We start from the raw sequence: 24,063 nt of genomic DNA, 5'->3' as shown, positions 1-24,063 counted from the left end.
CAAGTGCAAGGTACTTTGGACATTTGTCCTAGTCAAACTTGGAAGAGAAGGACTAGAGTCAACTTTTTCAATAGGGAAGGATTGATCTAATATTAGGCTTTTAATTTCCCCTTGCATTAATTAAAAACCATAGAATTATCTTTAATTTAATTAGCTCAAGTGCAAGACCTTTTCACCATCCTTTGGAGGCTTTAGGAAGCCGACCCAGGCTTGAATTTACTTGGTAATTTAGAACCTCCTAATTAGGACGGGCTTTGGTAAAATTTAAAGTTTTCCTTAGGCTTGGAGCTTCACCTCATGTGTAAAACCTTAGCCCAATCCTTTGAGGTTGTATGAAGTTGGTCTTGAAACCTGTTAATTTACAATTGCTAGATTTAAACTTTTTTGGCAAGTTATAAATCTACCCTAAGGCTTCCCAGACTTCATACTTGGAGTGTAATGAATAAATTTAATTACTTAAAATTTACACAGCTAGTTTCTATTTTTAGACTCCTATAATTGACGTACCTTTGGTCAAGGTTGCACACGATAGCTTTATCCTTTCTTGATTTGTACCTTTGACCTGAGATAATTAAATAGCAATTATTCTTGCTCTTTTATAGACTTCTTTTCTTTGATTGCAAGCCCTTGACCAAACGAAGTCCATAAATACTTTAATCAATTTCTCTTGTTCTCCTTTATTTTCCCAGACTTAAGTGGCCAAATTAAGATGGAAAATACTTTTAGAAGTTAAGAGATTAATTTTCATGATTGATAGAGATATCATCTTGTTCTTTGTCCATGCACGACATTGTTGTTATACTTCAAATTCAAAAGATAGCTTACCCATAGATTTGCCACACAATGTTATTATGTTCGTTGATATTCTCTGAAAGGGTTCCTTGAAGGGGTTCATTCGGTGAATGTCTTAAGGAAAAGATTGACAGTATGTGAATGTGCATGTGTGTGTGAGTGTGTGGGTTTGCGCATGCACATTTTGTGTATCTCCTAGCTAGGAGGTGCAATAGTTTCGGTTTGAAGGAAATAGGTGACAAGATGTGTGGAAAGGTAATTGGAGTGGTTGAGGAATTGTAATCATATAATGATATGTTGAGTGAGTGTCTTAGAAGATGGAGCATGTGGTATGTACAAATCTAGAATGGAATAGAAATTGCAAATTTGGTGTTTAAAGGCCAAGTTACTAAGTTGCTCCTGGAGGAGGTAAAGTGACTTCCAAATCTCAAGATTGAGTAATGGCCTCTTAGAAGAAGATTTGCTTCCCATAGTGGGGAATCAACAAGATAACAAGCAATCACATAAAGCTTCTTCACAACATCCCATATGTGCCCATGGTCATGATCCTCTCTCTCTCTCTCTCTCTCTCTCTCTCTCTCTCTCTCTTTCTAACCATCAAGATGAAGATGAAGAAGTAAAACAAGTGGATTGATGGAGTAAAGAATCTATTCTATGTATAACAAGTATCTATGCTATGTGTAATAAATATAAATTGTAAAGGTTTTCACCCTCCATGTGGTTGTATTTTCAACAAAATGGAGGTCTCTTCTCGCACATGTGTGTGTGTGTGTGTGAATAAATGAGGACATTGGAATAACCTTTCAATCACCCAAGTGTGGTAGATTGGTTCAAAATTCCCACTGGACCCCTCGGATAAGATCTTTGAGGCTCTTGGGATTGTTCTTACAACGTTAAAGATTTCTCTTCTTCTTCTTCTTCTTCTTCTTCTCTCTCTCTCTCTCTCTCTCTCTCTCTCTCTCTCTCTCTCTCGCTCGCTCTCTCGCTTTACATTTCTTTGCCAATATTAGGCTCATGCACTTGAAGCAATAGCTTCGACACTACACGATTTACTTGAGTTTGGGGTTCAAATAATAGATTTAACAAAAGTGTGTCGAGCTCCATCTCAATAGCTTGATCGTGTTGAAATCGCACGACTAAGAGTGCTATGTAAGGATTTTTTTGGCAACAAAGTAATGTAACCTCTGAAATTTTTATTATGTAGGAAAAAAAACCCCATTTTTGTTTGAAAAATTTACCCTCAGCGCTATACTTATTTGTACACTCTCTCTCTCTCTCTCTCTCTCTCTCTCTCTCTATATATATATATATATATATATATATATATATATATATATATATACCAAAATACGCACACATAATAGATTGCAAGCGGAAGGAGTATATTAAGATGTATTCAACATACAAAGTATGAATAAGGTGTGCAAAGGATCGGTATAGGAATTACAATATAAGGCTAGACTTCACTTGAGATAATTTACAATGAAGGGGAGTCTCCCTTTTATAGGAGATTGGGTGGCTTCCTCTACAAGTTTCATGTTGTACGTGTTTCTTTCTAAAGTGAACAAGTGTATTCCACTAAAGTAAAAGTGAACATGTGTATTCCACTAGAGTGAACATATGTATTCCACTAAAGTAGAATCTTCCTATGCACTCCATTATGCTCACGTTTTTTTTCGGTCACTATGTGCTGGCACAGCCGTGGCATTGTGGATAACATCAGTGCTTATGTCACCAGGAGTTAGTGGAAAGGAAATAATATTATTCCACCCGGCCTGTGGGATGAGACGGCTTAGGATGTTAGCGAGGACGTTGCGGACGCCTTTGATATGTTTGTATTTGTAGTCCCACTGAGCAAACCAAGAGGCCCATCGGATAAGGCGTTTATCTTCGCTGGCATTTTTCGAAGTGAGAAATCCAGGAAAATTGTTGAGATCCATTCGTAGAATGAAAACTCATCCAAAAAGAATTAGCCTAAATTTATTGATGCTTAATTTTGCAGCAAGAATCTCTCTTTGAGTAGAGGGATAATTCTGTTCTGCTTTCAGGAAGGAACCACTTGCGAATCTGTAGACCATCATTTCTTTGTTGTTAATTTCTTCACAGAGGATTGCTCCCCATGCTTGGAGAGAGGCGTTGGTGTAGAGGATAAGTTGTCCATCACCGGGTAGCTTTAATGGGGGAAGTTGACTACAGATCATTTTGATTAATTCGATGGTTTTGCTGTGTGAAACCTCCCATTGTTTAGAACTGTTCTTCTGCAAAAGCACCCTAATTTTCTTTGTGAGGATGACTAGGTAAGGGATATTCCAATTGATCCAATTTAGGCATCCAAAAATTGTTGGAGCTCGGTGATATTTTTCAGTTGATTTGGAGGTTAGCGATTTTAGCTAATACATGCTCCTGTAATTTTATACATCCATTACAGATGGTAATGCCTAAAAAGTCTACTTCTTCTTGGGCAAAGTTGCACTTCATGTAAGATAAAACGAGACCTGTTTTTCTCAGCAGCTCATAGAATTCCCTCAGATGTTCCATGTGCTCTTCCATGTTTTTCGAGTATATAAGGATGTCATCCAAATATACTAAACAATTTTTTTTAATAGGGCCAAATATCATTCCAACCCTGAGTTGGCATTCTGAAGGGGCATTTGCTAATCCCATGGGCATAGATATCCATTCATACATTCGTTGTGGTACCACAAAAGAAATTTTGTACCTATCTCTGGGATGCACCTTAAATTGCCAGAATCTGCTTTTAAGATCAAATTTGGAGAAGACTTTTCTGCCATTTATTCTTTTGATCAAGTCTTCCTGAAGAGGGATAGGAAATTTCTTTGGAACCAAGAATTTGTTCAGGGGTTTGTAATCAATTACTAACCTCTTTTTTCCTCTCTTCTGTTCGTTGTGATTGTTGATGTAGAAGGCTCTGCAGGCCCAATTTGAGTTGGATGGTTGGATTATACCTTTCTGTAGTAGTTCTTCTATTTCTCTGCGACAAAGCTCATTATCTAAAATTGACATTCCTGGGTGTGAAGCTTTGGTTGGATTAACTTCAGGGATAGTAGGGAGAGTGATCATATACTTTTCTTCATCTCAGAAAGCTAATGGGTTATCGGAGGTTCTCTGCATGATTTTCTCTTTTATTTCTTCTATTTGGGTTTTATATTTTGCTTTTTCCTTATGGAACCAATCTCTAAATTTGCTATCACAATAGTTGATGGAAACTAAACAGCTGTTGATAGCATAGCTGGCTCTCTGCTTAATTGGAGTAAAATATCTTTTGCCCAAATAAGAGAAATGAAAGCTGGTTTCTGTGAATGTGCTAGGGGCTAGTTTTAACACTAGGTCCGATTCCAGGTGGAGTGGGCTTAGGTTGAGAATTTCGAGTATATATATATATATATATATATCTTCCTCTCTTTGATCAAGAAATACTTTCTTTTGTTGCCAGATACGAAGTGAGTCTCACTCATTATATTTCAATATCCAACCTCCTCCTCTTCCTCCTTCTCCTCTCTCTCTATATCTGTCTGAGTGCATTCGCACATCAATTGGTAGCGTCAAGTGGACGGAATCAAATTTGGCATGTTAACTTACTATATATATATATATATCTTCCTCTCTCTGACCAAGAAATACTTTCTTTTGCTGCCAGAAACGGAGTGAGTCTCACTCATTATATTTCAATATCCAACCTCCTCCTCCTCCTCCTCCTCCTCTCTCTTTATATCTGTTTGAGCGCATTCGCACGTCAATTGGTAGCGTCAAGTGGACGGAATCAAATTTGGCATGTTGTGTTAACTTACTATTCGGCTGTTGCGTTTGCCTAAGAGCGTGACGGGGTAGAGAAGAGAGTTTTGTAACTCAACACATGAGCGGCATAGTTTGCTGACATAGGGTTCCCCACTTGTGCGGATCCACCCTTTTTCGCGCCTAAGGCCCGTGTCATATTGGGACAGGCAAAATGCAGCCCATCTGAGATGGCGATTCCTCATTGGCTACGCGAAAAGCAAAAGATGGTCGCTTCACCTTGTTAGAGTGCCGGCCTTACCAGTGCGGCCATGTTTTTCCTTGCGCGGCCACCTTCCAAAACTGAAAGCGCGAACGCAGCTCACGGGGCTCGAGCTCTGTCAATCAGCTTCAAACGCGGACGGGCTACAATCTAGCCATAGGCCATTTGCTGATAGATATCGCCGTTAGTTTACCTAAGGCCCAATGTGACACTGCGAGGCCGCCCGCCATCCAAAGGGAAAGTGGGTGGGTGCCCGAGTGTGATAGGGGCCTAAGGCGTAGTGGGACAAAACATGCTGGACCACTAGTTTTGAGATTAACCTTGTGGGCGATTCCAATTTGACTTTACAATTTGTAGACGGGCAAAATTGCTGCACGGATCTTATCCCAGCTAGCGTAATCGAGTGCTCCTTATGCAGAGTGTCCCAGCGCTTTTGAGCAATGGAACGGAAACAGCAGCTCAGTAGGGTGCTTACCAATTTGTTTTTTGCATTGTTTTCCTATCTTTTGATTGCATCGCCTACTTGCGCCCGAGATCGGATTGAGCTCAGAGAAGAAGCGCGCCAAATGTGAGTACCCAATCTGCCTCTTCTCCGTATCTGTGGCTTGTTTTCATGTGAGCAATTCACACAGCGAATGCATCTGTGCGCCTTGTGCTCGCATACTTACTGGATCATATTACCTTCAATATTTTACATGGGTTTCATCGTCAAATGTGAGCAAGTGTGTGTATATTTGCCATCAATCATTTGTATGCGACAGTGTAGACCTGTATAGACGTCTTTCTAGCTGGTGCATGTGTTAAAATCCTTTCAAAAGTCCCTTTTTTGTGCAGGTTTTATCATGCATATGACAATTACATGCAGTATGCTTTTCCAGTAAGCAGTTTCACATAAAAGTTTTTGTCGATATGTTGGTTTTAATGAAAGGACGTGAAGTGTGTGCCCTTGTCCATTCAGCATGACGAGTTGAAGCCCTTGTCAAGGACATACACAGATTCACTAGCAGAATTAGGAAACTTAAATGTAAGTTGTGCTATTTCAAACGGGCAGAATGCCAAAGTTTCTTTGAGCTTAATGGACTGTTATTGTGGGTCAGCATGAGCATTTACCAGAATTCTACAATGGCACGGCTCTCACTTTGGTGGAGTCCCTATCCAGGTAATATGCTATGTCTATATTAGATTTTACCATTTGTAGATCTTTGTAAAAGATTTTTAGCTTGTTATCGAACTCAAACTGTGAAAACTTTTTTGGAAGGCGTGTATTGATTGATTGGCTAATAGGCCCTCTGTGGAATAGGTGGATTTTCAAAGCTGCTTAATCCTACTATGGTACACATGGATTTTAAACAAATAAGTTTCGGAGGAATATTGTGAGCTAGTTTATCTTCCCAGTCTACATTGTAAAAAAAAGGTACAGTTTCAATAAGATCTTATGAAGCCCAAAAACTCCAAGTGTGACAGTCACTTTGAGTCGGATTGTTTTTTTGTCAATGCCAATGAGTTGTAGATATAGACATATAGAAATCAGTTTGGGAAAAAAACTCCTTTGTAAAGAGTGGTTGCAAAGCAAAATAGGATGTCATTTATCTTTTCTTTTATCTGGAAAGGTCCAGAGTACCTCATGCTAAGCTTTGGAAAAAGCCGCTCCTTTCCTTTTTTCTTCCTCAGGTGTGCCTTCTCAAAACTTAAGAGCACCCAATTGTCTTCCTTTAATTTCAAATCGCGACGGTGTCGATTTGCTGCCTTCTTGTGTCTTTCCTGAGATTTCGCTAAAGCCTCCCAGACCCAGTGTCCAAGTCCCTCGTGTACTGGTCGGCTTCAAAAATCTTATCTTTTGTGCTTAGGAAGAGTGAACTTTCGTAGCACCTTCAATTATCTCAAATGGCGCCTTCCCCGTTGAAGAGTGGATCATGTTATTGTAGGCAAATCCCACTAAGGGCAAAAACTTTTCCCATTGAGTCTTCCGATCATAAATGTAAGACTTCAATAAATTCAGTACGACCGAATTTGCAATCTCAGATTGCCCATCTGTCTGCGGGCGGAAAGGTGACGAGAACTTCAACCGTGTGCCAATGTTCTCCCAAATAGCCTTCCAAAACAAACTCGTAAATTGGGGATCTCTGTCAGAGACTATTGTCTCTGGCATGCTATGTAATTTGAATATCTGGGCAATGAATAGTCTCGCTAAATGATCCCGCTTGACTGTTTTCTTCACTAAAATGAAATGGGCTTGTTTGCTAAATTTGTCAATAATAGTCCAGATACCATCGTGCCCACTCTGTGTCTTTGGGAGATAAAAAATGAAATCCATTGCAATACTTTTCCAGGGGCGGGTGGGAATGGGTAAAGGCTCTAACAATCCCTGTGCTTTATGCCTGTCAAACTTGACCTTCTGGCACACCAAGCAACTGCGTACAAAATCGTCCACGTCCTGCTGGAGTCTCGGCCAAAAGAAGTATCGCTCTACACCTTTCAAGGTGGTGTCAATGCAGCGTTGACCCGTATATGGTGGACAGTGGCATTCGGTTAGAACCTTTTCCCTCAACAGCTGTGTAACTCACAACGTCATTTTCTTCATCAAGTAGCCATCCCGAATGGAATATCCTGCTACTACCTTCCCATTCTGTATTCGACTGAATACATCTGAAAAATCTGGATCAGTGGCGTACTGATCGACCATGTCCTCGAAGATTCTATGATGATTCACGGAAATAGCCAAGACTAACGGCTTCCGGGACCAAGCATTTGTCACCAAGTTTTTCTGTCCCTGCACATGGACAATCTGTAAGTGAAATAGTGACAAGATGTTAGCCCACCGCATCTGCTTTTTCAATAGCTGCTTCTGTGACAAGAAGTAGCGTAAACTCTGATGATCAGTGAAGATCGTAGAATCGACTCCGAGTAGGTAATGTCGCCATTTGAGTAAGAGCATGGATAACTGTTAAAAGCTCTTTCTCATAAATCTGTGCTGTCAATTCGGGCCTTGAAAACAATTGGCTCTCATAGGCAATGACATGGCCTTCTTGCATTAAGACTGCACCCAGACTACGACCACAACATCACAATATACTTCGAATGACTTTTTCAAATCCGGCAAAGTCAAAACTGGTCCTGTAGTCAATTTCTCTTTCAAAGTTTGAAAGGCACTCACCTTTGTGGGTCCCTACGAGAACGGGATTCCTTTTTGTGTCAAGATATGCAAAGGGGAAGCAACCTCTGCAAACTTTCTAATGAACCGCCGGTAGTAAGAATATAAGCCCAAAAAGCTTCTAACTTCATGGACATTCAGTTAAAAGTCGTTGGAGCATTGGTAAGGCCTAAAGGCATCACCAAATATTCATATAAACCAAAGCTCATCTGAAAAGCTGTCTTGTAGACATCTCCTTGCGCGATTTGGATCTGATGATATCCGCTTTTCAAATTGATCTTGCTGAAACAAGATGATCTCTGTAGTCTATCAAGAATATCATCGATTCTTGGAATCGGAAATCTGTTTCGAAGATATGGCAAAACCCGGTTTCGCATGACCCATTAATTCTTGAATAGAATTTGACTTTTGTTCTAAGCAGTAGTCTCGGATCTCTGTAGGAAGTCCGCAGCAAAACCGCTCAATCTGTTCTTTAAATGAGACCTCAAATGAAGAGGCTGGTAGAAAAGAGCTCCAATATCTCTCGCAATAAGCGTCCAAAGAATCTCCCTTGGTCATCCGAAGATGATTCCAAGCAGTTCGTACATCTCGTTCGTACTCCCGAGTCAGCCAAGAAGAAATAAAAAGCCTTTTGAATTTCAACTATTTAACTGGAGCTTCCTTTCTTAGTAGAAGAGTGGACCACCATGTTTGAGCATTTCCCTTGAAGAAAGATGTAGCCCTCCGAATCTTGGAGTGCTCTGAGTAATGCCCTCCAAAGAAAGCTATGTCAAACTACTGTATGAAGGTCAAAGCCCTCGGAGCATCTCGAAATCTAGAAAAAAACTTAATTGAATGTCCACCTTGTTTGAATTCTCTTACTCTCTTGCTTTTATCTTCGAGAAAGTCATATTGGTTGGCTTTATAAAAATGCTTCTTCTTTGCATAAAACATGTGATCGTCGGAGTCCGAACTGTCTGGGGATGAGTTCTCCGTAGAACTGTCAAAAATTGGGCGAAATTTAGGCTTCTTTGCCTTTTTCTTGCCCTTTCCGAAGCTTTGCTTTTTGCTTCACTTTTTGCCTTTTCTGTCTTCTTCGCTCAAGGCAGAAGAGCTAGAAGAATTGTCAGAAGAAGAAGGTGAAGAAGAACTGGGTAGTCCTTCAAATCGTACACGCTTCTTCTGCTTTCTTGCCGATGCAAAAGTAGATTGACAACCCAAATAACCTCGGAAGTTGGTTCCTTGCTTATGCTTTTTATCGTGCTTTTTGGCTTTATTGTTTACGTCCAAAAGTTGGCTGATGTGTGTCTGAACCACTTCTTGTAATTCTTGCTTTGTAAACATCCTCGGGAAGGAGGTTTTTTGAGTGTCGGTTTGATGGGTGGCTTTGTTGCCTTGTGCCACTGGGTGTGCACTTCTGCAAGGGATTGCTGAGTCAAAAATTTTGCAAATATTGGATCCTTTGCAATTTTAATCATCCCCTTTGTTGCTTCGTCAACCAATTGTCGACATTCCATCTCTTAAATCTCAGACTGAGTAGGCCAAGGTGGGCCTACTCTTCTGATTGCTCATGAGAATCTTCTCCGTGATCTCCTCCCGCATTCGCAGATGCAGAAGAAGTCAATTGATTTTTGTTAGAATCCAAAAGTCCCGCGAGAAAAGGATCGGATTTCCCGGTAGAAGAGAAATCGGACGCACTGTGATACCACTTGGACACCCCAAGTCAAAATTCTACCGCGACATAGCAGAGATTCACTTCAAAACAATTCACAATTCACAATTCAGTCGACACGGCCCGACGTAGTTCCGTGCCTAGAGATATTGGCCCCAAAGACTGGGGCCTCTTTCAGTATTTCTTTTTGTATTAATCTGTGTTCAAAGTACAAGAGAGCTTGCAGGTGCTCACTCTCAGACTCTACGTCCGATGATCTAAGAAGTGAGGCCTTGCCCACTTATTTAAAGGTACAATGGATGCCCAAAAGCAAAGCCTTAAAAGCACTTAAACTCAAAAGCTTATAATCCTCAAAAGCAATTATCCCAAAAGCTTTCAAAAATTAAAGCATCCAATCCCAAAAGCTGCCGTAAATCAGCTAGTGCAATTTCCGGATTTCGGTACGGACTGCCACATCAGCAGTGCGATTTGCGGCACAATTTCCGGGGGTCCGTACATTCTGCCACGTCAGCCTATCGGTGCGTTTTACAGAGCCTGCTGCCACTTCAGCATTGTGTTTGTCCGGGAGCCTGTTGCCACGTTACCAGTCTGTGACAGTGAGAGCAGGCACTGCTAGCAATGGGCTTTGAATTGTCTCCTGAGCATTGTACTTGGCTTGTCACCTGCTCGTAGAGAGTCTCCTATATCATCTTCGATGGCACACCAAGTGTATGAAGGCACTGGAAGAGTTTTGTCGTATGGGACCGTGTGGAAAGCCGAAATCCACAAAATAGCAGTGTAGTCACCTCTTCTGTGCCTAGTGCAGAGTAAAAGATGTGCTCGATGGTAGAGAAGGCTTGTCTGAAAGCGGCCTATTGTAGAGCTTGTAGGCCCTCACTCTTGGCAAGCGCTGCTATGGCCGATCTGGAGCCGATATGTGGCCAATCATGATGGTCTTGTAGCTGAAGGGGTCAAGAGTGTCCTCGGACTGTTGATTGGCAAAATGGTGTGTCTAGTCCACTCTGCTGCTGCTAATCCCTTTGCTAGTGCTTTGATGACAAGCAAGGCAATGAAGGGCACGAGGGTGCATGCAGCAATTATGAGGTGTGTGATCTGTGGAACAGCTATGTTGCATGCGGTGAATAGCCCTCTCCACCATCATGGCTTTAAAGAGAGTGGATGTGGCCGGGCGTGGGTTTGGAATTGGTTGCTGTCCAGGTACCTGATGGAGTTTTTGCAGGTAGTCATGGCATCTCTGTGGGTCCTGTGAGTGGGTGGGAAGGACTCCCATATTGGCGCCATACTGCATCTGAATCTTGACTGATGAGTGAGATGGAATAGCTTTAGCTTGTGGGCCTCCTTGAGCTCCCACTATTTACGGCGGGTGAGGATTTTCATCTGTCTGCGAGCCTGTCTCTTGTAGTGATTTCATCTAGTTCATGGTGTGCACATCGCTGTTGTATAGCTCGTTGCATTTGTCATCTTACCATCTGTTCTGGGGCATAGTCCCAGAGCGTGTAGTGCTAAAGCGTGCAGTGCTGCTTGCGTGATGTTAAACCACTGAGGGTTGATGTGTGCAAATCAAAAGAAAGCTGTGTGGTGAGTGCCTTAAGTGGTGCTGAAGGGTTTACCTGTTAGATGGCCTCATGAACATGCTGAGCGTAGATATTGCACAAATCATGTGAGAAGTTTATAATGGTGTGTGCCATGTGGGGTGCATGTGGGTGGTATGCATGGTGGGGGTGTGCTTTCAAATGAAAGTGGGGGGTAAGTGAGACCAGCACCGATGGGTTTGGGGGGGGGGGAGGCAGAGGGGGAGTGAAGAGGGCGGCCTCTACCGTTTCGCTGCGCTGCCATTGCCCTCCTTCTTCAGTGACCCTTCAGTAGCCTCAGCCGCGGCTGCCCTGCATGCTGCTGCTGTCCGTCCCCTGGGGCTGCTGTGTCGCTGCTTGCTGCTGACTTTTCCACCAGCTTGGTGTGTGCATGCTTGAATATGTGCGCTTTCATGGCATATATTTCCACCTCTAGGTAGATTTTCCGAATGGGTATCCTTATTTATAAACCTGCAAATAAACTTAAGATTTAGTGTAGTTTATTTGCTGATCATGGTGCCCAAGTATCCAAAGAAAACCCTGAAGAGTAATATTCAAAGGGTTTAGATTGTAACTACAGCTGGCCTAATATTGTGAAATGAAGCAGGTAAGGGTGGCATGTTTGCTGATAAGTGTGTGTTCAGCAAGCTCCATGTTTTTGAGATTTTTATAAATTTTTGCTGATCTGACTTTGCTTGTGGTCCCTTCAGACTTTTTTCTCTCTATTTAGTTTTAATTTTCTTTCAATCTTTTTGCTACAGTGCTCGGTAGAATTGTTTGTACGTGCGAATATTGGCTACTTGTGATAGAGGATGTGCTTCCACATCCCATTGCCTGTAGATTCTGGGCAAGTAACTGTTGTTGTTTATTTCAGCTTAGCTGTGTTGGGAAATGAGACGGAGTTTGTAAAAGGGGTGGCCTGGCTCGGAGATAACCTCTCCTTTGATATTGATGTCCGTGTCAATCTTTTTGAGGTATAATTATTGTTCATAACTGTTGATTGTACAAACCTGTGTCCTTGCATCCAGTGGCGTACATACATCAATAGTATAGCATGTAACTGCAAGCAATTTGGTTAAACATATGCAGTGCAATATTAGGCTTCTTGGAGGTCTTATATCAGCACATCTCCTTGCTTCAGAATCTTTTGGAGGGCTGATACAAGGAGGCTACAAGAATCAGCTTTTGCAACTAGCAGATGATCTTGGTCAAAGATTGTTACCAGCATTTGATACACCTACAGGCATACCTTATGCCTGGATTAACTTGAAGGTTTGACTTTCTCATGAGTGATACGCTTTAAGGATGTGTTATTGCTACACCCCTAATGTGGACTCCTTATTTTGTAATCTAGAATGGAGTGATGATAGACGAAACTTTGGAAACCAGTACATCAGGATGTGGTAAGATATCAGAATGCAGTGCATTTTTTGAATATAGCATGGGAGTAGTCACGGTTCTCATATGAGGTCAAACAGGGTCTCTGATTCTTGAGATGGGTGCATTATCACGGCTAACCGGGAATCCTCATTACGAAGATGCTGCTCTGAAAGCTCTTCGAAAGCTCTGGAGTATGCGCAGCTCATTGGATCTTATGGGAACCACCTTGAATGTGGCAACGGGAAAATGGATTGAACACTCATCTGGCATTGGTGCAGGTAGAGTATATGCTTTGGGAATTTCTGTGTGTGTGTTCTTTATGCACTCCCTGCATAAATTGGCTTGTGGGACAATCTTTGGAATGATGTATCTGATATTTAGCTGCTGGTTGGATCCAGGGGTAGATTCATTTTATGAATATCTACTTAAAGCTCATATCCTTTTTGGAAGGGAAGAGTATTGGGACATGTTTCAGCCAGCCTATGTGGCTGTGCAGCAATACTTTCGTCATGGCCCATGGTGTGTGCTGCTTCTTTTATATGGTTTGTTTGCTACTCATACTGAGTGAAGAAATCACCTTTTCGCTTTATTTACATGTGATAATCAGGTATCATGAAGCCGATATGCGAACTGGAAAAGCAACGTATTGGCAGCTCACAAGCCTCCAAGCTTTTTGGCCAGCTGTGCAGGTTGGCATTTGCCTGCTTTCATGAACATGCTATCTTTAAGTTTTCAATCCATCATCGCTAGCCAAGTGCTTTACTAACTTAATCTTTGATCAAGCAGGTTCTGATTGGTGATGTTGCAGCTGCTAATGCAACTCATCGCGAGTTCTTTTCTGTGTGGGAGAAGTATGGTGTGATGCCTGAAAGGTATGCTCAACTCGAAGACAGATACACAATTAGGATGAATCAAGATCAATCAGATTTATGGTTTTGCTCAAATAAGGATATGAAATGTTCTCTTCTGTGTGGCTGCTTTTTCCTGAAGATTACTTGTTCTTGTTGAAGATACTTGCTGGATAGAGGCACTATTCATCCTACCGAACGTTATTACCCTCTTCGACCTGAGTTAGCGGAGTCAACTTTTTATCTCTATCAAGCCACAAAGGGTGATCCGTCATTTTTTTAACTCTGTTTCAATTAGTTTGTTGGCTCATTTACCTTGGTAGAGTCGATCAAAGCAGTGCCCTAAAAATAAACTAGAACTAGTGGCTTTGCTTACAATCTGAGGAAAAAAGCTTGTGTAGAGACACAGCATGTAATTCTCATTGTGTGAAGCATTGGCTAGAAAGTTGAAACAACTGCTGCTTGAGGAGTTAGTCATATGGAGTCGTGCGGGGTCTTATTAGGCTTTGAGTGCCTCAAGCGCTTATTTTTGGAGTTAATTGATGTAGACGCTGAAGACGAGGTTGCTTGATGGTACAAGCATAAAAGGTTTTTTTAAATAAAAAACACACAAAAACAAAAAGTAGTCAGTCAAAAACACGCCCTTCACTGTGACTAGTTAGTGCATGCAACTTTTACCTGCAGTGTAAAGCATGCGGGCAATAAAGTTTCTGCATGCTTTCTTGACAGAATCAAATATATTTTTGGCTATCTACTAAAAAAGCTTTTCTGAAAGTAGTCTACCTTTCACTATGACTAGTTAGTGCATGCACCTTTTTACCTGGAGTGTAGCGTGCAGGCAATAAAGTTGTTGCATTCTTTTGTGACCAGAATCAAATATGTTTCCTGTTATCTACACAAATTTTTATCAATGGTCTCACTGAAGAACTCTGTATGAAATAATATTTGTCATTGCTATAAGTCAAGGGACTCACTCATACTGCAAAGCTGATGTCCATACCCATACCTTCAGTAGCCAACAGTTATACGGGAACGTCATGTACAACTTACAATATGCGTGCAGTTATTAAGCTACAACAGTTTTACTGCTAAGGTAGAGGAAATCTTAGTTTAGAGACCAACTTGCAGGATTATAAAGAACAAAAATCCAGCCTTGAGTTTAAACTAATAGTTTTAATCTTGTCTGAGTTATGCTTGGGAATACTTGGGGCAATGACAAAAAGGGTTCAATAGAGTTCAATGTAATGGAGGTCTTAGAATGTCCTGATGTTGCAAAGCTGCTTGCAATAATACGACAATTTCATAAACTGCAGGACAAGTAAAGTTTGTTGCCCCTATAGGTTATACTTTAGAATAGATAACAGAATTTGATGTCCTGCATTTGCAGATCCTTGGTATCTTGATGTGGGTGAGAAACTTCTTACTTCCTTGAATAAGTTAACTCGTGTTGATGGAGGTTATGCAAGTGTTCGAGATGTGACCACCATGGAATTGGAAGACCACCAGCACAGCTTTTTCCTTTCTGAAACGTAATGCTCTCTCTCTCTCTCTCTCTCTCTCTCTCTCTCTCTCTCTCTCTCTCTCTCTCTAATATATAGCAGGTGTGTGTGCGTGCGTGCACGTGTGTGTGTGTGGCAGGTCTTGACTTCAAGCCCTGTTGGATAGATCTTTGAGGTTTCTTGGGATTGTTCCTTCAATGTTAAAAACTTCTCTCTCTCTCTCTCTCTCTCTCTCTCTCTCTCTCAGCAGCAATGTGGGACCCTGGACTATCAGCCACCTCATGGACACAGATTGAGAGACCACAAATATGTATGATATCACGCTTGTTCTGCAGCAAGCCCTCAGTACCACACGACGTTATTAAAGCAGAATCAGCCACTCCACCCATGCCAGTTGAGGCTATTTTCCAGACAGTTTACCTTTTCAGAGGATGAGAGAGATGCCATCAGATAGACTCACGCACAGAGCGTTCGAGGCCTTCAGACAGTGAGCACTTTTTGACCGTGCTAGATGAGGGGTTCATCCAGAGACCACGATACATGTACATATACATGCCACATAGCTCACAAGTTGTGATTGGTTAGCTCCGAGGATCACCACACGAGCTAGAGATAGAGGCAGCAAGAGCTGCTTATACCCCCCCAAGCTGAGAGGTTCCGCCAGCTTTGCACAGAAAGGGTGATTGAGGACGAGGAGCACTTTCTCTGCAGATGTATAGCATATACGTGGTTCTTTTCAGAGGACAGCCCACCCTAAGACAGATCACGGAGTTTAGAGGATTAGTGCCAGTTTGGCCATTTTGTAGTGGAGGTACATAGACGTAGAGACACTACGAGTGCCACTACTTGCACTTGTAGTGACACTAGAGGGTGGCAGATAGTCACGGACTCCTTCCAGAGGACCACAACCCTACTGCCACTAGTCACACAGGCACAAAGAGCTGTCACCCTACAGCAGGCTGAAACCGTCAGAGCTAGGAGACGCCCCTAGCTCCAAGAAACATAGCTTTGAGACTCAGATCCAGACTCGCTAGGGTGGAGCTAGTCAGCTTGATGCACTTCATAATTGTTCTTCCTTAAGCTAGAGAAAGCGCCCCCCCCCCCCCCCCCCCCCCCCCCCCCCCCCCCTCCCCCCTCTCTCTCTCTCATAATCCTTGTATCTTGTATCCTATTCTCCCATGGATCACCCCCTCCCCTCTTTCCACAGGACCACATCTTGTTACTTTGTACTTTTGTCGTTTCTTGATGGATGTAGGACACATACATGTATATTTGATTTGTCTCATAGGCCGACTTCGGCCTCTAATAGACGTAAACAAATCTCTCTCTCTCTCTCTCTCTCTCTCTCTCTCTCTCTCTCTCTCTCTCTCTCTCTAAACTTGAAATAATGCAATTCTATAAGATCCCTTGATTGCTCTTTAACCTCAGGTCAATTGTCAAGAGAGTTTGTGCCAAATTTTACTACTATTGCACAAAATAGTAGGAAAGGCCAGAAACTTTATGCAGTATGACAATGTGGTGGGGCCTGAAGTTTCCTATTTCTGCCTAGGTTGGAGGGGCTTGTAGCTTCAGAGAAAGGATCTGATTGATAATGCTTGTGCCTTGTGAATTGAATTATACTCTATAAATTTAGCATGCTCCCTCCCCATAGCCATATGGAGGACATGAGAGGTGTTATCGGCCTTGTCAATCCGAGAGTATCACTTCTAGACCTGGGGGCCTGGATTGCCTGTAATCCTGAAAGTGTAAACGCCATCTGTCCTCCTGCCCTCCTCTGGACTTGGTATTGGTGTGTCTCGCCAATGTCTCACTGTTCTGCACAGCCGTCTAGCTCTTTCCTAGCCCTTAAAATTAAAATTTGTAGAAATGTAGATACCCAAATGCCTCTTGACTTTCCAAACATTGAATTCTTAGCCATGAGCTCTCCTAGGCTTTTATGATAACTACTTTTATGATGCCAGTTTCTCCCCTGGTGGTCGCCCACGTCCAACAGATGGACCCCTGTGCTGACCCATCCAGTCCCATATGGACGTCCGAACTAGTATGTTAGGCTTGCGGTCAGCTTAACCGTTGACTGAATTGCTGTTGTTTTGGGCAATTTGGGTCCTTTAGGCACTATTGTCACATGCCCCATGGTGCCAAGGGCCAAGGCTCAAGGATCTAGGGCCAAAGTTTAAGCCTTGTGCTTCAAAGATGCCATTTGGGCCTTTCAACTTTGGCATCCTTAGGTCTTTATTGGATTCTCACTTTCTCTCTCTTTCTTCCATTGCGCGTATTGTGCTAGCTTTGGCTTAGTACATTTCGCACCGTACTAACATCGAACTGCACTAGCATCGGAAGGTCAATTCTGGCTCAGCAGTGGTAGGCTTCAAGTAAATAATTGTAGACCATTTAGAAGATAGCCTATATAGAGAAATATTTTAAGTGAGATATGTTGTTGAAACCTGCCTGTTGGATGGTGTTTGTAAACAATTTAGCTGCCTTCATGATTATTCAAAAGAACCTAGGTCTCATGTTTGTATTGTGCAGACATTCAAGGTTTTGTTTGTTTGTTTTTTGAAACAGGTGCAAATACCTGTACTTGCTGTTTGACGACACTTTTCTATCAGACACTAATTACGTTTTCAACACTGAAGGGCATCCATTACCGGTGCTAAGATCATGGCAACAATGGTTCTCTTTGGAGTCTTCCAAAGATAATACATCCACAAAGGTAAAGCCAGCTTTTCCGTCTCATTTGTAGGTGCTTTCTCATTCATTTTAACCTTGTGTTGTTTACAGAGAGAGGCGGATAGTAGGCGAAATGCAAGTTGGAGTAGTGCTATGGAGTCTCAAATGTGTCCAAATTTGAGAAGTGTCTTCACAAATAGATCCTGGAAAGTTGAAAGTGTTTGCCATGTTTTGGATGAGCAAGACGATCATACCTGCGACTCTCGTGCCAGCTGTGGGGTGGATGCAGCAACTTGTAGAAAAAGGACCTGCAGCTCTTCTGGATATTGCGGTTTGTGGGAAAAGGCTTAATTGAAAGGGTAGATCTCGATTCTGCCATGGAAAATAAAGAGTGGGCTCATCAGATGCGCCCTTTTGCTTTATCAAAGCTTTTTTGCTTTCATTTCTCTGGGATTCTGCTCAAACTTGCAGATTTCCACGCACCCGTTTGCTACTTCGTCTTCTACCAGAGTGAAGTTTTGGTGTCCATATGTGCACTTCCACTGCTGGATGTTTATAATCTCAAAATATGGAGTTTGAGATGGAGTCCGCCCTTCATCATCCTATCACAAGCCTGGACTAATGGAATATCTCGAATTCGTCTGTTCTCTACAAAAGGAGAGAAGCAGAACCTCATCTGCCCTAGATAGGCCAAATCCTGATTGACCTTCTCCACTACCAAAGAGCGGAGTCGAACATGGTTGCACTGTAGCATACATGGCTGCTTAAATTATCGGCCTCTTTTTGCATTCTTTGCCATGCCTATAAGCAGGACTAACATCTCTGTACAAAGAACATAGAAATCTTGCTCTTGTAAAGCTTGCCACAGCTTTATGATTACTTGACAGCAATTGACAGAACAACTTGATTTGTCTTTTTGACGTGTGTAGTGGTTACCCAAGGGATTCACTAGTAGTAATAGGGAGATGGCACCTGCGTGCGCCGAAATTGCCGTATTTACCCCTTTATACAGTTTCCTCCTTTGTAAAATCTATCCTTTTTGCCTTGCAAAACCCCCCTATTACATGTACCCCTCATGTGTCACCATACGGTAACCTTCAGTGTAATACCCGAGGATTGGTTGTCCCATTTTCCTCTTTTTTAATTGATATTGCTTCTATAATGCATGGGATTGAGGTGAGGGATTGAACCCAATTCACTTGGGAGGCCCAAAATTTAGAGAGCTTGAACTAGCAACATTTTTTTTTTTTTTTTTTTGCATTCTTTGCCATTGCTAGAAGTAGGGTTAACATCTCCAGACAATACACGCATGGATGGAATAACTCGTTCTTGTAAAGTTTGTTTTAGCCCTATGATTGCTTGAGAGAAATTGATAGAACTTTTGTTTGAATTTGTATGCTCTCTCTATCACCCAAGTGTAATAGGTTCGTCATCCATTTACCTCTTTTTTTTTTTTTTCCTGTTGTCAATGCACCTTGAATGCCATGGGGATTGAGGTGAGGGATTAAACTCCACACTTCACTGCCCAAAACTTACACCCTAATCTTGTAGCCCATTTCCCTCTTGAGTAATGGATGCTAACCAGTGTTCGGGAAAAATCATTTTTCCAAACATACAAAATTCCTTTCCTTGAATTTTCCGAAATTTGAAAAAATTAGGCAATTTTTTCAGGTTTTACACTATTTTTCTATATTTTGGGGCAAAATTTCTCCTTTTTCCCTTGCACTCAACTGGCATTTTTGAAATTGAAAACAACACGATATTAAATTGAGACACATTTTTGCTAATTGATGCTAACTCAAGACTCATTGGGTAGCTCTGACACTTTATGCACAAAGGGGTATCCCTTTGGATATTGCCTTTCTTGAGATACTACTATTGCAAGGTCTAGATCTGATATTTCAAGCCTATGGTATTTGCACTTCTTGTATTCTCTATATACCTAGCCAGGTACGATTGGGGGCAGGGGACCACTGGGCCGGTGCCCCCCCACCGGCCCGGTGGTCCCTTGCTCCCAATTGTACCTAGCTAGGTATGCGGTGCCTCCCTCACATAAGCTCATGATGTTGAGGTAAGTCACAATGTGGGAATTCGTCCAAAACTTCTTGTGATTTGACATACAAGGTTGCCTCCTCTCTCAAGGTATGGTATGCAAGGTCTTTGAATGTCAGTTCAAGGATTTACTGCTCTCTACTTGTTGTTCTTAACCTTACCTTGAACATATGGGCACCTCTCTCTGTCGCTCACTCTGTTTTGAATGTGTACACGTAGCCAGTTTTTGGCCACCAGTTTCCTCTCCTCCCTTTTGTATGCTACCTTGCTTTGATGGTTTTGGATGGGCCTTGAGTATCCTCCCTCTTATCCCTCATTCCCATACACATTAAAGGTATGACTAGCCTACTAGTGATCCAAATTAATCATAAAAGTCTTGCTGAATATTTACATATGAGACCTATGTGGATGCTAATTTTTCCTTGTCTTGTACTAGCTGACATTCAATAAGGATAGGTTCTTGATAGTTCTTATCTATGATTGGCTCCTAAAACAAGGATTGTATTTGGCACTCTTTTGAAATACCATAATGTTGAGATCTTTTTATGTTGGATTTTACTTCCCTATTACATGAGGCTTGAGATGTCTTATACCTTTGACAGCTGGGAAAACTTACTTAACAATGCCTAACTTCTTTGCTTCTTCTAAGCTTGATGTGTTGATTATTACTATAAGGACCCACCACATTGCATCCATTTAGCGCACTCTTTTGTTTCCTACTTGCTTTGTTCATGATTATATGGTAGTCTTTTCTTATACACCAAGTATATGATTGATGGACCAGTGTACTTCTAGGATTACATCTTACCTTGCTAAATATGGGGAGTATGTTAGAGTAATCATGTGCATGCAAATCCCATCATACTTTGAATCCATCTTGGTGACTATTAAGGTGCCAATAATATCCTTGACAAAGTATCCTTCATTTTAAATTGCTTGGGTGGAATAAAGTCCATTTTTACCTGTCACAAATTGGTCACGTGGCACTGTCCTAGATACAAACACAGTAGACCCGGATCCCCGCAATATGTGCTGATAGGTTGACGTGGCATCCGTACGAAAATCTCAAAAATTGCGGCGCAAATTCCGTTGACATGCTGACGTGGCAGCCATACGGACAACAATACGAAATTTCCTACTTTTGCGTTGGTTGCACGCAGGCTGAATTGGCAGCTTTTGGATAATTGCTTTATATTAAAAGCTTTTAAAAGATGAATGTTTTTGGGGCTCTGCTTTTGGGCATCCCTTGTACCAATAAATAAGTGGGCAGGGCCTCACTTCTCATAGCATCTGGACGCAGAGTCTGAGAGTGAGCACCTACCCACTCTCTTGTACTTTGAACATAGATTAATACAAAAAGAAATACTGAAAGGGGCGCTAGTCTTTGAGGCCAATATCTCTAGGCATGGAACTACGCCGGACCGTGTCGACTCAAGTGTGAATTGTGAACTGTTTTGAAGTGAATCTCTGCTGTGTCGCGGTAGAATCTTGACTTGGGGTTTCCAAGTTTGTTACAGTGGTATCAGAGCGCGGGCAATTTCTCTTCTGCTGGGAAATCCGATTTTTTTCTCGCAACACTTATGGATTACAACAGAGAATAGTCGACTTCTTCCGCATCTACGAATGCGAGAGGAGATCACGAAGAAGATTCGCATGAAGAGTACGGCCCACCTCGGCCTACTCAGGCTGAGATTGAAGAGATGGAACGTCGACAAGTGGTTGACGACACAACAAAGACGATGATTAACATTGCCAAGGATCCAAAATTTGCAAAATTTTTGACAACAATCCTTCGAAGAAGTCCAGGCTACAGAGCCACCCATCAAACCGGCACTCAAGAAACCTCTGCTCTAAGGATGTTTATAGAACAAGAATTAGAAGAGGTGGTTGATACACGGATCAGTCGGCTTTTGGACACGCAAACAACAAAGCCAAAAAACACGGAAGAAAGGAACTGACTTTCCGGGTTATTTGGGTTGTCTATCTACTTTTACATCGGCATGAAAGTAGAAGAAGCGTGTACGATTTGAAGGACTACCCAGTTCTTCTTCTTCTTCTTCTTCTGACAGTTCTTCTAGCTTTTCTGTCTCGAGCGAAGAAGACAGGAAAGGAAAAAGCAAAGCAAAAAGCAAAGTTTAGAAAAGGGCAAGAAAAAGGCAAAGAAGCCTAAGTTTCCCCCAGTTTCTGACAGTCCTACAGAGGACTTATCCTTACATAGTTCAGACTCCGACGATTACAGGTTTTACGCAAAGAAGAAGCATTTCTATAAAGCCAACCAATATGACTTCCTCGAAGATAAAAAGCAAGAAAGTTAGAGAATTTAAAGAAGGTGGACAATCAATTAAGTTTGACACTTTTTCTCGATTTCGAGATGCTTCGAGGGCTTTGGCCTTCATACAACAGTTTGAAATAGCTTTCTCTGGAGGGCATTACTCAGAGCGCTCCAAGATTCGGAGGGCTACCTCTTTCTTCAAGGGAAATGCTCGAACATGGTGGTCCACCCTTCTACTGAACAAGGAAGCTCCGATTAAATGCTTGAAATTCAAAAGGCTTTTTATTTCTTATTGGCTGACTCGGGAGTACGAACGAGATATACAAACTGCTTGGAATCATTTTCGGATGACCAAGGGAGATTCTTTGGACGCGTATTGCGAGAGATTTTGAAGCTCTTTTCTACCAGCTTCTTCATTTAAGCAGATCTCGTTTAAAGAACAAATTGAGTGGTTTTGCTGCGAACTTCCTACAAAGATCCGAGATCACTGCTTAGAACAAAAGTCAAATTCTATTCAAGAATTGATGGTCATGCGAAATGGCATTTTGCCATACATTCAGGCAATTTGACTTACCCCATTGATGAGATCTTGACTTAGAGAACCCAACAGACTTCTAATAATGAAAGTAGAAAGAAAAAGAGCTTGCAAGAAAAGAAAGATAAGGATACACGACCCCGGTCACTCTTCGGGAGAGGGCCAACTACATGAAAGAGGGGAAGTGTTTTGGATGTGGGGAACATGGGCACGTCTCCGTGAAGTGCCCTAAAAAGGCACATCAAGAGCAGAAAGAAGACAGGCCAAAGAATTCGAGAGCAGCTGAGGAACGTGGACGGAAAGGCAAGATGAAAGTAGGAATGGTTCCATATTGCATGGGTATTGACCCAGCACGATTGATGAAAGTACAAAACTTTGCCGAGCTTGGGGCAAAGTGAAAGATCAAGAAGCCCTGATTTTCTTTGATGGAGGAGCCAAGGCAAACTTCATTTCACTTGAATTGACGGAGCGGCTCGAGATTACACCCGATCGGATGGGACCACAAGTAGAGGCAGTTCTAGCAGCACCCGGTAGGGATGTGGCCATTACACCTGTTATTGGCAAAATTCGGTTGCATTGTCAGGGGTATTTGGGGCACGAGGACTTCTATATAATATCCTTGGAAGGTTGTGATGTCCTCCTGGGAGTCCCTTGGTACCATAAGAACAACGCCGTGGTCGATTATCAGGCGAAGAGAGCGACATTGACGACTAAAAAGGGCCAAAACATTGTACTTGATGTGAAACTGAAGGGTGAGTCTGTCCCTATTGTATCGGCTTCGACCGTTTTGAAATTAATGAAATCCAGTTTATTTATTTATTTGATCTTTTTGAAAGAGTTGAATGATGAACATAGGACAAATATGTCTAAACTTGAGAATGCCAAGAATTTTTCCACACTCATGCCGATTGCTTTTCAAAGGGCTTGCCAGGCGAATCGCCACCAGCTCGTCCTGAGGATCATACCATTGATCTGATACCTGGAAGCACACCACCGAACCGACCACCTTATCATGTGAGCCGAGCCCAGAATGAAGAGATTATGAACCAAGTGAAAGACCTCTTGGAAAAGGGTCTATCCAGCCGAGTACTTCACCTTATTTCTCTCCGGTGTTGTTAGTTTTGAAGAAAGACGGATCTTGGAGAATATGCATTGATTATAGAGCTCTCAATAAAATCACCATCAAGAATAGATTTTCGATGCCGAGGATCGATGATATTCTTCATAGATTACACGGATCCTCTTGTTTTACCAGGATCAATCTGAAGAGCGCATATCATCATATCAAAATCGCGTCGGGAGATGTCTACAAGATAGCTTTTCGGACGAGCTTTGGTTTATATGAATTTTTGGTGATGACTTTTGGCCTTACCAATGCTCCAACAACCTTTAACCGAATGATTGACAAGATTTTTAGAGAGTACATATCTTTTGTTGGCACTTTCTTTGATGACATTATAGTCTTTTCGAAGGATGAGGCAGAACATAGAGAACATCTGCTCAGGTCTTTCAGGCATTGAGAGATCACAAGTTGGTGATCAATGCAAAGAAGAGTGAATTTTTTCTATCAGAGATACACTTTTTGGGACCCGGCCAAGATCGAGACTATTTGTGATTGGCCCGATTT

General features: G+C 42.0%; 1 protein-coding gene across 2 annotated transcripts; it reads left to right on the top strand.

Annotated features, from left to right (window-relative positions):
• The first annotated feature begins 5,158 nt into the window (after positions 1-5,158).
• LOC147447919 (Glycosyl hydrolase family 47 protein) lies at positions 5,159-18,739 on the top strand. Of its 2 annotated transcripts, none has more exons than XM_086523824.1 (15): positions 5,159-5,375; positions 5,642-5,684; positions 5,766-5,831; positions 5,905-5,966; positions 12,055-12,154; positions 12,270-12,452; positions 12,535-12,583; positions 12,659-12,838; positions 12,959-13,079; positions 13,168-13,249; positions 13,347-13,432; positions 13,571-13,671; positions 14,796-14,937; positions 17,473-17,620; positions 17,689-18,739. In XM_086523824.1, the coding sequence occupies exons 1-15, from the start codon at positions 5,248-5,250 to the stop codon at positions 17,926-17,928; spliced, it is 1,731 nt and encodes a 576-aa protein (XP_086379950.1). In that variant the 5' UTR covers positions 5,159-5,247; the 3' UTR covers positions 17,929-18,739. The 2 variants fall into 2 exon arrangements, with proteins under 2 accessions (XP_086379950.1, XP_086379951.1); XM_086523825.1 differs by having other exon boundaries at positions 5,308-5,375; positions 5,626-5,684.
• Positions 18,740-24,063: the final 5,324 nt, after the last annotated feature.

Source organism: Adiantum capillus-veneris, chromosome 11 (assembly GCF_014529385.1).
Source record: "Adiantum capillus-veneris isolate H3 chromosome 11, ASM1452938v2, whole genome shotgun sequence".
Classification (NCBI taxonomy): Eukaryota; Viridiplantae; Streptophyta; class Polypodiopsida; order Polypodiales; family Pteridaceae; genus Adiantum; species Adiantum capillus-veneris.
The sequence above is the reverse complement of the archived record's forward strand: the minus strand, read 5'-3'. Positions and strand labels throughout refer to the sequence as shown.